This window comes from Mya arenaria, chromosome 3, assembly GCF_026914265.1.
Source record: "Mya arenaria isolate MELC-2E11 chromosome 3, ASM2691426v1".
Classification (NCBI taxonomy): domain Eukaryota; kingdom Metazoa; phylum Mollusca; class Bivalvia; order Myida; family Myidae; genus Mya; species Mya arenaria.
In genome coordinates, this window is record NC_069124.1 from 3,459,679 (window position 1) to 3,477,623 (window position 17,945).

A 17,945-nucleotide genomic window follows, 5' to 3' on the forward strand; every position below is an offset into this window, starting at 1 on the left:
TCGAGTATTTCAAGCCGTCTTGTCGTAGTTTAAATACTCCTTATGATTTGCCACATTTTTCTTTATTAAAAAGCCGTTAAAAGTGCATAGTCCCTTTTATTGGTTGTTAAACTTAAAACATTTGACTAATGGGGGCCGTTACACTATTGGTTATGATAAAGGTAAGACTATTGTTGATAAAGATAACACTATTGTTGATAAAGGTAACACTATTGTTGATAAAGGTGACTCTATTGATGATAAAGGTGAACTAGCGTATTTGGAAACTTATCTAATTTGTTTCACACGTTTTTGAAAGAGTATACCAATGACGTAGTTTAGTAGTAATAATAATCCCAATGTTCGTATAGAAGATGATGCAGTACCAGTAAGTTTTGTAACTGCAGTTAAGTGGACATACCAAAATGGTATTCAAGGCCAAATACGCAAATATGGCACAAGTTTGGATTGGATTGTCAAGATGTTTCTGTCACCGATCTGGATCTGCTGCCACAATACGGAACAAATCTATCTCTTTACCAATATTTAACTAAACGGGCAGCACTAGTGAACTGAGCTTCTGTGCTGCTTACCCAGATGTCCTAGTATCAGTGTAGGCTCATTCAGGACACCAATAAATCAGCCTGCTTAAAACATTTGTTCTTCTCTTCAGCCTTGTAAGGTTACGCAGGGGCGTTCCTAGAGATATCTAGCATGTACTCGCAACCAGTTTCTAGGGGGTCCGGGGGCATCCTCCCCTGTGTATTTGATTTTTTTACGGTGAAATTTGGCGTATATTTCATGGCCTTTTGTGCCTTAAAAACCGTAATATTTTACACAAATCATACGTAAAATTGAAACAAAGATGAAACATTCCGGCCTTTTTTCAACCATCACGTCTTGTACTGAACTATAACATTTGCTTTACACGTTACCAGTATGGGTCCATTGTGCCTTGCCCGGGTACTGGTTGGGTTTTTACATCAAATTTCGCAATTAAAACGTTTATTTTGTCAGTTATTTTTTCAGTAGTACGCGCTTTAGCATTTGCGTAACGCTAGGTACGCCGCTATTATGTGTAGCTTCCAACTATGTTCTTTGTCGTAGCAGACCTTAGCATAGTTCGTAGCAACACACACCCTGCATCTGCTGGTTCGCGACGTAACGGCATGTGTTGGTTCGCGACGTAACGGCATCTGTTGGTTCGCGACGTAACGGCATGTGTTGGTTAGGCTTACTTTATTATTATAACATCATTTAATGAATAACAAAAAGATAAAAGATACTGTTAAAAGTTATTGGCTGCACAAGAAATAAACATAACTCTGAACTTACAGAGGAAATTAACCCTATGATTGAACTTGACCAAGATATGATGCCCATAAACACTGTCACTCACTTACATCAATATTTTTATAATAATACTAAAATTATGGTCTGCACAAACATAAACCTGCTATCTAAATAATTTTCCCTATATAATTTTATATAAGTGAACCCCAGGGCAGTGCCAATTCTGACCACAACGGCAATGCTACATTCAAACAATAGGACCATGAGGGCCTATGCTCTACAGTCAAGGTGTGTGTGGTCATTTTCATGCAGAGCTAGTATGTTTGGGTAATAGGCAACAAACTTATAGTTCACTTTGAACATTTTGTGTTTGGGTTAGCTGATGTTCAACATGTGTGGACAGAAAATGTAGCAAGCAGTTAAGTTTGGTGAACAATTCTTATTTGTGCCAGTGACAGTACTTCATATCCAAATCATGTACATACTACAACAAGAGCCGTCGTAAGACAGCGCAATCGACTACGCCGCTTTGACTTAGAATACAATAACGATGTAATAATACCAAGTTTGGTCTCTTTATGTCAAACCTAACTAAAATTATTTGATACATATGGTGACTTTGATGCTGCCCTCCCACCAGCCCGCCCAAACAATGACGCAAGTCATTTAAATAACTTGATTTTCCATTATGAAAATGTGGTTAAGAATATACAAATATGCCTTTCAAAGGAAATTAAAAAAATTAAAAAATAAAAAAATCAAGGGCCATAACTTGTATTAAGGCTTAAAACGGAGTTATGTTTCTTGTTGTAAAATGGTCATAAATAATTTTTATTTTATTAAGTGCATTTAATGAACGGTATAGAAGTTTTTTTAATTAAAATCCCAACTTGCCCTTAACTTTTACTTGCCTAAAACTTTAACCTAAGTCAATCAGGGGCCATAACTTGTTTTAAGGATATGGAGTTATGTAACCTCATTGGGTAATGGTCCTGAACAATTGTGTGAAGTATTAAGTCAATTGAATGAAGGGTATAGAAGTTATTAAACAATATCCCAACCTGCCCTTAAACTTTAACCTAAGTTCCATAGTCAATCAGGGGCCATAATTTGTATAAAGGATAATATGGAGTTATCTAACCTCATTATGTGATGGCTCTGAACATCTGTGTAAAGTATTAAGTCAATTGAATGAATGGTATTGAAGTTTTAAGTGAAAATCCCAACTTGCCCTAAAACTTTAACCTGCCCTAAAACTTTAACCTTAGTCAATCAGGGGCAATAACTTATATTTAGAATAATATGGAGTTATGTAACCTCATTGTGGGTTGGTCCTGAACAACTGTGTGAAGTATTAAGTCAATTGAACAAAGGATATAGAAGTTATTAATAAATATTCCAACTTGCCCTAAAACTTTAACCCAAGTTCCATAGAAAATCAGGGGCCATAATCTGTGTAAAGAATAATATGGAGTTATCTAACCTCATCATGTGATGGCCCTGAACAACTGTGTGAAGTATTAAGTCAATTGAATGTAGGGTATTGGACTTATAAGTGAAAATCCCAACTTGCCCTTAAACTTTAACCGGACGCCGACGTCAACGCGGGGGCGAGTAGGTTGGCGTCGGCGAGTAGTATAGCCCACCTATTCCTCGAATAGTTGAGCTAAAAAATGTAGTAACATGCAATATACTGAACGTACATTCAAAGGGAACCATGTTCCAAAGGGCAAAGGGAGAAAAAACATACAATAATACACAACCATCTGTAACAATTGTCTCCCTTTGATATTTACTTTGATTAGGCTACACAAAATCAAGGACCATTATCTACTCAATAAGCAGATCTGGCTGTTTTTAAAAGAAACAGAACTGCTGTATATGTTTGTTTGAGATAAAATAACAAGAGGTTACCACTAGACAATGTTATAACAAGAGGTTACCACTAGACAATGTTACACACTGAATATCTTAGCTCTAGGCCTTTAAGCTTCAGACAAGGGTTGGAGCTAATTTTGTCCCAACAGGTATCATTTAAACTATCTAGGACCACTAGACAATGCAACATGCCAAATATCTAAGCTCTGTGCCAAGTAATATTTCTCAATGGATTTATTTATCTTTAACAGTTTTAAAAAGTACCACCAAAGGATCATTCCAGAGAAGTTTAGTGAAATTTGACTCAGCGATAAAGGAGATGTCGATAGAAACAATTGTTGATTACAGAAGTGGGACAACCCAAAGACCACATAATGCTCAGGTGAGCTAAAAAGTGCTGCTGACTTGTCATATCAGTTTCCTTTATTTCAGAATATGATAACTATCCAAGCATTCAAAAATAACATATATATATTTATTCTGGTACGTCTTTAAAGAAAACACAAATATGTATCAATCTTCTACAGCCCGTTATATATTCGTCTATTCCTTTGCTCTTTGATATATTCCTCTAGTTGTTCATTGCCCGTCAAACGTGGGGCATAGTAATGTTTGGGCGGCTGTCCCTCTCTTAATCTCACGTAGTAGTTAGAGTATTCATACTTTATTTTACGAATACCTCCCCTGGAACGTCGTACCAATGATTCCATATAATCGCATCGTTCTACAAATGAGTCAGCTGAAAAAGAATTAAAGGGACTGGCAAGGTAAATTACATAATGCTTATAAGAGTAACGCTCAGCATGGTCAGGTGTCGACAGTTGTTGGTAAGAGGAGGTCAAATTAATCCATTGGATTTTACAACAAATATAATCTCTTAAGTGGTCAGTTAAATGGCTGACTGACAAATAGCCTGATGTTAATTAGCGAGGAGGAAGATAATGGATTTTATTTTAAGTGCACCATTAAGGTATGTATGGAATGTACAGGTTTAACCATCCATATGATCATATCAAAAGAACACTATCATGTAAATTGTCAATAGCCTAACCCTTGGAAGCTGGAAACCTTTAAATTTATTTTTATTAATTTCATATCAATGCAGTAATTTATTATTTCGTTTAAATCTTTGAAAAGTTGAATATTTTATATCTAATGGTTAGCATATATTGTAAACATGAGCTGTCACTGTAAGTGACAAAAGCCCCCGAAGTGGTACTCAAGTGTAATGCAAAGATCATTTTGAAGGAGAAAAAATAGCCATAAAATGCGTGGATAAAGAAAGAAATGCGACACATTGTCTTGATATGTCAAATATGTGTATGAAGGTATATTAAAATGTGTCCAAACAAGAGAATGTTTCAGCCTTGACTTCATATACCTTATGTCCTTATATGCAGCAATCCATTATAAACAGACAGCAGGTGTGACCTTTGACTAAGAAAAAGGTTTATGTGTCTTCCACGAAAAACTTGATCTTGATAATTATGTCAAACAAATTTGGCAAGTTATTTTAATATCTGTCAATACAAGAGAAATTTACAGCCCAGATACGACAACCTATTCTCTATGTCCTTATATGCAGCTTTCCATTATAAATGAACACAAAGTATAACCTTGACCTTAGAAGTAGGGACACGGGTTTTGCAATGGACATGTCTTCTTGATAGGTCGAAGACATGTGACAAGTTATTTTAAAACTGTCCATAAAAGAGAAAGTTACAGCCCAGACATGGCCACCTATACTCTATGTCCTAATAAGAATGCAGCATTCCAAAGAAAACAAATACTAAGTGTGACCTCGACCTTACAGGTAGGGACATGGGTCTTGCAAGCAACGAGTTGTCTTGGTTTGTAAAACGCATGTTACCAGTTTTTTTTAAAACCTGTTCAACACCTATACTCTTATGTCCTTATATGCAGCATTCCATAGTTAACAAACCCTAAGTGAAACCTTGAGGTAGAATCATGCATGCTACACTTCATCTTGGTATGTTGAACATATGTGGCAAGTTATTTCAAAGACTGTATGTACAAGAGAAAGTTACAATCCAGACACAAGAAATAGAGCGGATACATGGAATGAAGGATTGTGTGATTTTAAATTTTCACAATAGTCTGATCATCATCACCTGTGCTTTGGGTGGGTGGTTGGAATTTTTGGTGAGTGTGTGTGTGAGCATGTGAGTGAGTGAGCGAGTGAGAAAGCAAATTTAGTTTTGCCACCTCTGTGATGAACGGAAATCATCAGTGGTTATTCGCCATCATCAATGAATGGAGTGTATTTCAAACAATGGACACAGATGCATTTTTGAATATAGAAATATGGCATAGGGATTGCAAAGTAAAAAAGCCAAAATTATTTCAAGGCAACAATCTTTAACAGCATGTTTGATCGAGCTAAGATGAACTAATGGGGCAAACTAAATTTGAAATTACAAAATCTACTTACCAATCCAGAGGTTAGACTTGTATTCTACATTGAAAAATTTGATAGCTCTTTCCTGGGCCTCTATCAAAACCTGAAAACAAAAACACAATAAAGCAGCATTACTCATCCGACAATTTGTATAAACTACCACTCTTCATATTTGTCTTCCATAATACAACTTAACTTGGGTATGACTGTATTTGTGTTAAATACCTAGCCATTGATTAAACAGTAGCTCTGTTAATACTGCAAATTGCATATGGTGCCTGCTCATAAAGTCATCTTTTTTTAACAGAAAATGCGAGACAGACATCGTAAAATCGGATTGTGGTCATACAGGAACAATTCAAGGGCACTAAATCTGGAGAACAACGTTTATGTAATCTGAATGGTTATCTTTCTTTGTTGAGATATACTCCCCCAAAACTGTGGTACCCGAATATGAACAAGAATGCTGCGTAGCGAATCACTAATGCTCATCTGACTTTCTGGTCAAACAAGAGGTATATAGAAGATTATTGTTTGTTTTAGGTAAATTTTACCGATTGAGCAAAAGCTACATTTCACGAATGGCTTCAAGCGAAATATTTACTTCTAGTGTACACAAGGTGAAATCTATAGGGATCCTACACTGAGATTAACAATTTTTCTGTTTATTTTTTGACTACAAATAATGACACGAGCAGCAAATGTCACAAAATACGCCCGTCCTAGTCTTAGAACACAAAGTTTTGTGACAAGTGCTTGTAAGTTAAGCGAAATTTAGATAGGGACAATCTAAATACAGAGGCTACATGGATGGTTATCGAACCTGACCAGGTAATTCTGCTCATACACAACTGACTAAATTTGGTGATGATTGGACAAAGGTTTCAAAAGTCATTAATAGGACAAGACCGATTTTAGGTAATTCCTATAAAAAAAAAAGGTTGACTAGAGTGACTATAGTAATATGGCTTCTTAGCAAACTTGTCCCAAATATTATGCCAATACACATTCTTACCAAATTTGGTGATGATTGAACAAAGACAATAAAGTTCTTAAGGGGACATCTCACTGGACAAAGCCCGTCCACCCATTTCGCTGCAGGTAAAACTATAATATGTCCCATTTTATAAAATTGTGTAAAAAATGACAGTAATTGAACTCTTTCAGAAAAAAACGCCAAATTGTAAATATTCAATTTTGTCAAATTTTGAAAATTCAAGGGAGATAGCACCAAAAGGAAAAACGTAATCTGGCTGTTGTTTGAAATTTGGATAAGAATTGCTCAAGTTAAAAAGCATACAATGTAAATCACGTCAAGCATGGATAATTTGAGAGCTTAACTCTAGCTAGAGTTAATAGTACCATCTGGCTGTTCATACTCGGTTGAGATATAATGTCCCTAAAAGATTAAATGCTAGCAAGCATACAGTGCAAATATGGTCATTTTAAAAAAAAAAAAATTGCCTTTTCTCCCGAATGAAAAATAAAATATGGCTATTGATCAGACTTGATCAAGATAATTATCATGCCAATTAATTTTTGGTAGATTGTTTTCGAAATGCTAAAGTAAGGGTGAATATGGTTAATTCTGGCTAATTCAAGGGCCATAACTTTACGTAGAGAGAATAGTACAATCTGGTTGTTTATCACATTCTATGCCAAAACATGTAAGCATTGTATCTAAGTTTGATAAAGATTTGATGATGAATGCTTAAGTTAGGAAGCAGACATTAAATTGTGATGCAGGTAACAATGCTGCTGTCGGACAACATTATCCCTATATGCCTGCAATGCTATGCAGGCCACATAGAAAACCTACTCACATCTTTAATAATTTTTGGTGCTGCTTTTTTGCTGAATTCACATTGGGTGATTGCTTCATCTATGGATAACCCTCGCACCTGGAAAGAACATATATGTGAAAAAAGTTTAATTGCTGAGAGATCGTTTTAGAATCTCATTTACAATGGAATTCAGATCTTAATAATTATGATCTTAAGAGATTTTTTTTAACTAAAGTTTTGCAGTAACAAATGTTTTCCTCTGTTTTTAGTAACAGCGACCTTGACCTTGACCCTAGGGGCTCCAAACACAATCCCATGAAAGGTCTTTCACAAACTCTTCCTACATACCAAGTTTACTCACTAAATGTCAAAACGAACTAGAATTATTTGATACCAAAGGTTTGACACTGGAGGAATGCCCACCGCCTGCCTGCCACGACCTTGAATTTGACCCACTGACCTTTTTTAGAGTTCATCTGCTGGTCATGACCAACTTAGGTCTCTGACCTAAACATTCACAAGTTATTGATCAGAAACTTTAGGGACAGTCAGATGGTCTGATTACTATATGCTGCCTTTCTGGGCATTAAAAGTTAAAAATGAATTTTAGTTGTGTAATGAACATGTCCTCTCAGAAATCACCGATAATATCTTACCATGAAAGCTGGATACCACATCTTCTTGGGGGTAACAGCAATCATGACTTTCTTGTGGCATATTTCCTGAAATGATCATAACATATTTTATCATTCGACTTAAAGCAGCAGAAGGTAAACATGACTACATTAATGGGACTTCCTGTTAATACACATAATTAATGCTATCCCTTGTTGAGAAAATGTTAGTGCGCAACACAAACACATACTGCTGCTAGACTTTTGAGGAAGAGATCAAACGAGTTAAGACCATACATTGTACAATCATTTTCTTTAATCATTAAATTTACAGTGATTGTGAAACAAGTATTTTAGAACATTACAATCATAAACTAAAAGGTCAGACAGGGAAAATAATATGTTCTTACCTTTTCATGCATTGTCATGGTTGTGTAAACATTCTTTAATCTTTATATTGTGTAAACATGCTTGTTTCAAAGTTTCTTCATTAATTCTTCCATATATATGTGTTAATGAATATGGTAATAGTATTAATATTAAAGAACAATAATGATAATCTTACTGCAGGCCTTGGATCTTCTCCCTCCTTTCTTGGTTCGTACACAATCTGGTTGTAGTCTACAAACCTGCTCTGCCCTTTGTATGTATACTCATCCAAGCCATTCCTAGTGGTTGGAATCAAACCAAAGTTTAATTATCTATAATTGATTATCATGCACCAATTTTTTGAAAGTTCTTAAGCAAAATAAAAGCTCAATTAGGTAATTTATTTCATTAAGCAAATTTCTTATTTAATCTTGATATTGCTAAATAAAAATTAGTTTATCCTGATTAATAAATATAATTCCCTTTTAGAGTCCTAAAACTATTAAGAATTACACTAATAATACTGAAACAAAACTAAAGAGCTTGGCTTTATCCTGTTATGATGATGTCTCAAGAAATTGGGGCTGGAGTTTAAAAATGGTTCAATGATCTATAAATCGCTGAATATTCTACATTGTAATTCATGTAAAACAATTCCAATTTAAAATTTTGCTTACTTTATCACAAAGATTCATTATGCAATTTTTAACTTGTCTGCTATTTTCATTCATCGCACCTTAATTGACTACATAAATTACAGATGAAAATATTTAAAACAGGGTATCATTTTGGTTAAAACTTGGGAGGAAAGAATATCCTTTCAAAAGAGGAATGGGACTGAAACAGTCTAAAAACTGTACAACAACTACATTTTAAAGCTGCACTGTCACAAATTGACCGTTTTGTCAGCTTTTTTTATTTCTTTGTCTTAGTATGAGCTATTTTTGTGAAAAGGTCTGGAAACCGGTGATTCAAGACTGCTGACAAAAGATCAGTTTGCAAAGTTTTATATTTACGATCAAAAATTGATGTTTTATGGCTTAAGCTTGACTAATGCTTTAAGAAGAATTGAATTTCTTTGCTGTTTTCAAAACAATTGTGATCTGTTCTATTGTGGGTTATCTTATATGACTGAATTGAAGGCATCAATGCCAAAATCAGCTTATTCTGAGACAAACATTCAAAGAAAAGTCAAAACTGTCAATCTGTGAGAGTGCAGCTTTTTGGAAAAGTTCTGATAATCAATATGTAATAATAGTCAGTGATGTTGACCTTCTTATCATTTTATTTATAATAATTGATCAACAGTAAAACACCAGCCATACATCTTGCCCATAAAGTCCTTTGTATCCTCACTACTCCTATCTCTGTCCAGCGATACCGAAGATGTATGCAAACCCTGATACACCTGTCCTTGGCATCCGGCCGGCAATCTGCAATAATGTATTGCATTGTACAAGTGTATTTGCAATGTTCAAAAAACATACGGGTATTTACTGTCAATCTGACTTTAATTAGTTGCGTGAACAGGGCATAATTTATTTGTAAATATATGTGTAACGATGCATTAAATCCAATTCATTCAGTAGCTCAAGGTCCATTTCATTAGCTAGTGGTGTAGACTTAGGTAACATGGGTAATTAAGAACCACTCTTGTTAAAAATATTGTAAAAGCCCTGATTGCCTTGAAATGAACTGTTTAGTTTTGAAAAAGGTTTCAACTCATATAACAGAAATCCGAGATACAAGTTCAAAGTCTGTATGTCTGTTTTATAAAATCGAATATATTTCAAGGCAAGATTAAAAAAAAAAGAGTAAATATTAGTTTACACTCTGGTGCAGAGTGTTCAGAAGGAAGAGCAATATTTGATAAGCCTATCAAGAGCTGATTTTTCAACCTTCTGTACTCCAAACGTAGGAGTGTATACCTATACCACTGTGATTTTACACATATCAATTCAATTTCTTTTTTTCTGTGATGTAATTTTTGAAAAATGGTAAGTTGATACAGCTAATTCTCTCCTTTTTAATGTGATAACAAACTTTATTTATCTTCATTAGAAATAGCTTTCATACAAGTCAATTAGGTCAACTTCACTCTAAGCATACTATATACTGTAGTGTTGCTTTAAAAAACAAACTTAACCTAATGGTTTTAACAAATTTTAACTTGATGTCAAAATCCACCATTATCATTATCCCTTTCATTTACAAGTTTATACAGGGGATATCATGTAGGTTTTAAAAAAGCAGTTAACCAAAATCGACTGTACAGACTGCCAAAAAATAAATAAAAAGGCTATCCATAAGAGAGCCATGGAAGCCAGGAAAAGCATAAAATTACAGGCAGAAAAACAGGGGGGAAATCTATACTCTTCTTATCAGATTTTTTTGACATTTGAAAAATCCCATCCTTTGGAAATTATAATATAAAACAAATTATCAAAGCATCTACACAGCAATACAAAGTTACATTACCTTTTAAGAAGCCTGGTTAAATGCCTTTGCATTGTCAAACCTGAAAAAAAGTTGAACAAAAGGTAAAACAATGTTTAACAGTTTTTTTTTCTCTATCTAAAATTTGGCTGAAAATGGGCTCCAGCCACCATCCACAATTTAATATTGTTTTTCACAAAAGCAGTAATTTTCCTGATTTGTTTTTGTTTTCATGTTCAGGATGGACTATTGTCAATTCCTTCCTGAGGGTATTTTCATCACATAAGTCACATTGAGGCCAAACCAAAAATAATGTTGGTGTTACAGTTACCCGACTGAACCTATTTCAGAAATCTATTTCTTTTTATATCTACCAGTTGCTTATAATGGTAACATAAAAACAATGAAGTAAAGGATGATGCAATGATACCAGTCCTATCGATAAGACCATACATAATCTGGTATCAAACTGCAACAGAAACCTCCGAACCAATCCAATAAAGCAACACACAGTGGCTTTTTCCAATATAGATTCCAGGTTTTATAATCATCCATTGAATTTGGATTTTTTCATATATTGGAAAATGTTTTTTATGTATACCCCTAGATTTCCCTGAAGTCTCATTCCTGCTGAAGTCCAGTCACTGCCGGCTTCGCAGTATTATCATAATGATGTTTACATTGCCAGGTCAAAGGCATACTTCGCATATTTTTTTTTTTTTTTTCGACCAATCAGTAATGAAAGATATTTTGATAAATTTTTGACAAAATAAATTAAAATCTTTGTACTTTGTATTGACTTCCTTGTAAAAACTCACAAACAATCATTACCTTCACCATTTTTTCGAATATTTACAAAACGTTCATTTACGTATGCCTTACCTTCTTCGTTTGACCCAATAAAAATTTGACAAGAACACTGCTGCTCGATTTTTTCTTAGGTTAGGTTCTACCAATATTTATTTTTATTAAGTACAATAGCCAAAGCCTTTGATAGTAACACTGATAGAGAGAATCTCAAAAGGGCCTATTAAGCCATTAAAATCCACCACTTAGAAAAGCAACATCTCTCATCAAAGCTATCAACAACCCAAGCCATATTAGGCCTTCCAGTGTATGGCTTATCAGTACATATCAGTATCCCCACTTCATAGGACATAATTTGTAATTATTGAATAATTGACCCTTATGCATTACAAACGTAGTTTCCTGGTATTTCTTTTAGGTTAACCAATAAGTAAATAATGTAAAGTTTGTAGAGAATTAAATTTCAAATACAGTGATATAAATTTTATCTTATTATTTCCGATATTTAGGCATTTCCAGATTTTCTGATATTGTTAAACTGAAATAATTCTGAGTTATTTATGCTAAATTGTGGGAAGGAGTGACCCCTATGTTAAATCTGAAGAAAAAAATAAATATTTTAGGTTCAATGTCACTAAATTTTGTACAGATCATATGACACCAAAGCAGGAGCTCTTTCCTATCAAACCACTGTGAAAGGATAGGGTTAATATGTTTTCTTACTCTTTAACATTTTAACTAATTCACTTTATAAGCAATAGACATTTTTTCCAACCTAATCAAATTCAGTGATGTTTGAACTCAGCACATTAAGTTAATAGTTGTAACTGTAGGTTAATCCAGCAGCGATATATATATAAGCGATCAAAGATTGCAGTTATCGGTCACATTAAACTATGACAATTTTTTCATAAGTTCATGTTATTATTGAAATGTTTTACATGTAATGTGAGAGGTGCTAAATATAGCACAGAACTCAGCAGTAAGTTTAATTTTTTTATATTTCCAACAATTATTTAATTAAACTGCTCCCGGAAGAACAGCATATGCTTAGGCCAATTTAGGAACATTTGGAAATAGCCACAATGTGGATATAGGGAACTTTTTTTAACAGTTGGATATTCATTTTGTTCCCTAAACACCACAAGTCGACTGACTCATACCAATGTAAATTATATTCTTCAACTGTAACTCCACAATATTTAACACTGCATTGTTAACCCATTTCATTCTGAGACCCAGTTAGATATGATACCTTGAATATCTGGGCATTTTCCAATAACTGATAAGCCATCTGCCTTTTTATGACCATTGTGTTGTATAAACACTAATAACTTCTTTATTATTGGTACAAGACCCAATAAAGATTACATATTTGGAAAGGAAATAAAAATATGCACATGTTTATGTAAGTTTTATTAGCAAATGATTTTAAATAAATTATTTTTTGCAAGTTAACCAGGTGATGATGAAAAAAAAAACACCAAAAAATAAATATGCACAAATTGAAAGCAAAAAAAGCACACATAATTCTTTTCAAATGTCGCATAATCCAATGTATGAAAGTTTCTAAATTAATCTGTCTTTAAAATGCAGAAAGAATTATGCATATATTTCAAATCTATAAAAAGTTATAACAGTTTATATCATCCCATGTCCACTTTGCCGGAGCAAATCGGGCGGGTGGATGTTCATCGCGATGTTGGTTGGAATAGCAGTTTGAATCCTCGACCAGTAAGGTCCAGAAGTCTTGCCACCATAACAGTTTTATTGATAAATGACATTAATGCAATATCCTGGCTTTCTTGGGTCATATTGTTCTTTAGGACCACCATTCTTTGTATTCCCACTTGGAAACCTTGGGGTGATCCTCTTTGTCATTTAATCATTCTAGAACTCCTCAAGATCGTCATAAAAACTCCACCAAATAATGCAAATGCCATAGTTTGTGATTTCTATCGATGTTTTAATATGTCTTCTGTTTGTATCAAACAAATTCACATAAAGTTCGTCATTATAACCATCCCAATATCACTATCGTCACTGTGGTCGAGAGTCCTATCCATTTCAACCAAAATTTGCATCAAAATCGCAATAAAAAGCTTAAATTTAACTCGATTTTGGAGTTTTAAAATTATTTCTTCATTAAAATTTTCTGCGCATCTATCTGCGCATAACATCTGGTCATTCCGGAAAACGTATAAACCGGAAACAATACAGTCAAAACGAAAGTAAATAAAGTGAAAGTTCAGTACGTCAAAAACTACACCTTTTGGTGTATCCCGCATGTAAAGGGTAACTACACCAAAAGGTGTATCCCGAATGAAATGGGTTAAATAAAAACACAAAAGTTAAACATAAATTATTTTTAGCCAACACCTTTCTCTTATTACACTTAAGTGTTTTATGAAACACAAATTCAGATCGATCCGTCAAGAAAGCATCGCCATTTTTTAACTATCTAGCAGGTGCCCGTTATCTTTCCGCTCAATATACTTAGCGCTGGGATCTGTCATTCTTGGCTAGGAAAACAACAAGTGGGATATGAGAGCGTAGAGTTGCCAAAACAAAAATCGTCAAAGACTCCGAAGGGGCTGTTATTAATTATATGGACTAATTAGGAAAGAGGACAAATTTCATCCACAAATTGGTCAGAACAAAACCCCTATGAATAGCCTGTTTTTATGGATAGAAGCAGAATGTGTTCAGATTGCTAATGTTGTAAGGAAATCACTTTGACCCAGACAGCACAACCCAGGTTTACTTTTATAATAGAATTGCCCAAACATTACATGCAAGTTACAGTACATTAATTATAAAACTTTGTAATACGCACGAGCACTATAATATTTAAACAAAAAAAGAATAATAAATCAATCTTGATGCAGTACAGTTGAGGGGAGCAGATATATGAGTTTAAGATAAATGACATAAATCTCTGAAAGTCATACATGCCGACGCCATTTTCTGGAAGCAGACAACAGTTTTACAATTTTTGAGACGATTAGGTTTTATTCCCCTATTTCGACCCAGACTCAGGGATAAAACCCGGTTCGGCTACAGAAGGGATGTGATAAGAATTTAAATGGTCAATTTGCGTCAGAAATCATAAGTAAAAATTGTTTTAGATTGAAATATGCTGTGTGATTGTTCGTATGATTAGATGTTTATAATAAACATTACTATGTTTATTATGTAATATTAATTATGTGAATTATTGTTTGAAAGAGTCAACAATTCGGTGTATATTCTATATACTAAAAATTACATAGGAATGTTGGAACACTATTTTTCGCATAACAGTAAATCAAGAACATTTGGTTATTGTTTTCATGTGCAATTTTTTTTTCTAAATTTAAGGGGAGGGGCGGGAAGGGGCAGAATGTAGAAATGTGAAAACGACTATAGGTTGATCTTACTTATGATTTGCCTAGTTCTAAATATATCGTACGGTGATGCTTGTCAATAATGAATGTTTACGAAAACACTGACTGCTCCTGTTGACTCCAACTAGACTGCTCCTGTTGACTCCAACTATGTGGACAGCTCGCATCCAAGCGCAAATTAAGTTCTAGCTTAATATCAACATTTTCCCAAAGAAAATCCGGATTGCCTGGCAATGCATTAGCTACCTCCCAGCAAACACACAACGTTGTGATAACGCTGTGACAGCGTTTTATTTCATGCATATCGGTGCAAGAATGAAAAATATTGGTGAATAATAACTTGATCATTTCACTCTGGCTCGAGTGAAATGATAACACTTGATCATTCCACTCTGTACAGACAACTCGGCACTATTTTTTTCATCTTTTATAAGATTTGCTTCCCTTGACTTGAAAAAAATATATGTTTGTAACAAGTACATGTTGTCGTCTGTAGTGCAGTATAAATATACACATTGACCTAATCGTATAGAATTGTCAAAATCAAAATTATGCAATAGTTTTAATAAAACAAACATTTTTTGCGGTTGATTATAACTATTAAAAAAAGAACAAACTTACCAATTTATGTACGAACTATATTATGGAACATACAGTTACAATTAACCCGCTTGGTAGGTATCGGTTGAATATTTACCTGGCCACATGTGCTAGTATTAGAGTTGATAGATTATTTCTTCATACAAACTCTAACCGCGTACATGTATGCACAAGCATTTTGAATTTGACAAATTCCAGTTTACCTTCATCAGTTCAACAAGTTCTTTTTAAAAATACTGCTCAGAAAAGGCTTGTCCAAAAGCTGAACGATAAAGGAGTCCAGCCTTATCAAATAGCTCAGATCATCGGCCATAAAAACCTGAACAATGTAAGCAGATTGAAATATAAAACTAATTCGCTGTCTCAACAACAAAACATCCTTCGGATGCACTGAGCATGAATTCACCCCGAGAATATACCGTAAGGTCCATGCAGAGTCTGAGAGCGACAGTGAATAGATATACATTACGAAAAACACTAAACACAGACTTCCGTTGCTTTAACGAATTCACACTTTATAAGTCCATCTTTGTTAATTTAAATCTGTTGAAATTGTTTTTGAATGTACAAAAATGTCAAATGCTGAAATTGAATTGTATTTCTACGCGTTACGTTTCTTTTATTTCCGAAATGGTTTTGTTTAATTACTTGTTTTGTGCCTCAATAAATGTTAAGAATGATAGAGGCCACAGAAATTTACTTTAGCGGGGAAATATACTGAAAAACACGATATATGCTACGCCACTCGTGAAAATATTTTTTCTGTGACCACTCGTGAAATAAAATACGATCTTACACTGAATTCAACAAATATCCTCTATGTATTTATAAAACCGCTCACGTTATCTTAACGTTGCTCCACAACGTTGTCACAACGTTATATTTTACACCTCAACTTCCATTCCTTAAATGAACTTCCTTTCGGCAATTGCGTTTATTATCCGATGAACGCAACATCTTCGGATATGTTCGGATCGCATGGACGATATACATGAACATTGTTGATCCTGTCATTGTTTGTATTGTGTCAGCAGGTCCCGTGAAATATAAATCAACATTTTAGAAAGTGTTCATTTATGATATTTTTAATGTATTGTTGCATTTGCGTGTCTCAATTTCAACGTTTAAAAGTGATTTCGAGTGGCTGATCTTTTCCAGCGTTACTGTGACGTCATTTGATAAAACGTTTCCGGTTACAGTCGGGTCGTTCTATTTACAGAATGAGTAAGAAAGGCTGACTGAAAGGTTTCTTAAATGAAATGAAGTGTGTTTTTAACACTCCTTTAATTAAATAATAAACTAATGGTGTAAATATAAGTAATGAATTGCGGGCTTGGTGTCATTATCGGGGATATGAACGCATTTGGTCTGGTCAAAGTACGCGTGGAGTCCGAACACACACTTTGACCAGCCCAATAGCGTTCATACCCCGATAATGACATCAAACCCGCAACTCATTCCTTAAATGAATGTGAAGGTTTCCCAAACTAAAGTTGTCCCAACGTTATTTTGGCAACCAATACACAACGTTTAGACAGCCCATGCCAAATAACGTTGTAACACCGTTGTATAAAGGTTGTGTATTGGTTGTCATTGGCATAATGTTTAGAAAACCATCACACTCATAACGTTGTGTAAACTATATTGCAATAACGTTGTGACAACGTTGTGGCATAACGAAAAAAGTCAACGTTTTAAACGTTATTTTAAAGGCATGTGATAAAAACGATCTGACACTCGCCATCAGATAATTACACAACTTTATTCAACTCGTCCGGTTAATATGTAGGTAAGCTCGCCAAAAAATCACTTACTAACAAATTTTCTTGACTCGTTGAATAAATTGTGTATTATATGACGACTCGTGACATAAATGGTATCTGATAATGTACAAAATCGTGTCCTTTAACGTTAGAAATAATGCATAAAATATCTTATTTGATTTAAAAAAAAACAACAGTCAAGTAAAATTAATTGAATGTAAATGTACATAAAATGCGTTTGTTACTCTATTTTTCCCTTCTGGCTTCGAGGTTTACTATTTTAAAAATGCTGTAAAAAAACTTATTTTGTACATATATAAAGTAAAGTTAAAATGGTTTAAATTGGTAAAATTGTCAGATTTATTAATATACAAATAATGTTAATTGCACTGCATTTTGCAAAAATAAAGGTTTAAAAATGTTTTAGAATAAAATAGGTATGCATACATATATAAAGAAATTAAAAAGTGGGGGCGTTTTTTTTTTGGGGGGGGGGGGGGGCTATTTGACCAATGTAATGTTAGTGGGGGCTATTTGACCAAAATGGGGGCTATTTAACTTGGGGGCTATTTGACTAGGGAGCGTATATATTTGTTTAGAGATCAACCGTGAAATTA

At 34.1% G+C, this 17,945-nt stretch overlaps 1 protein-coding gene across 1 annotated transcript; it reads right to left on the reverse strand.

The window, feature by feature from the left end:
- Positions 1-3,551: 3,551 nt before the first annotated feature.
- Positions 3,552-14,550, reverse strand: LOC128226615 (39S ribosomal protein L22, mitochondrial-like). Its single transcript, XM_052936577.1, has 8 exons — positions 14,531-14,550; positions 10,815-10,854; positions 9,662-9,769; positions 8,533-8,635; positions 8,010-8,075; positions 7,393-7,470; positions 5,603-5,672; positions 3,552-3,889 (listed from the first exon to the last, which is right to left on the reverse strand). The coding sequence occupies exons 1-8, from the start codon at positions 14,541-14,543 to the stop codon at positions 3,672-3,674; spliced, it is 696 nt and encodes a 231-aa protein (XP_052792537.1). The 5' UTR covers positions 14,544-14,550; the 3' UTR covers positions 3,552-3,671.
- Positions 14,551-17,945: the final 3,395 nt, after the last annotated feature.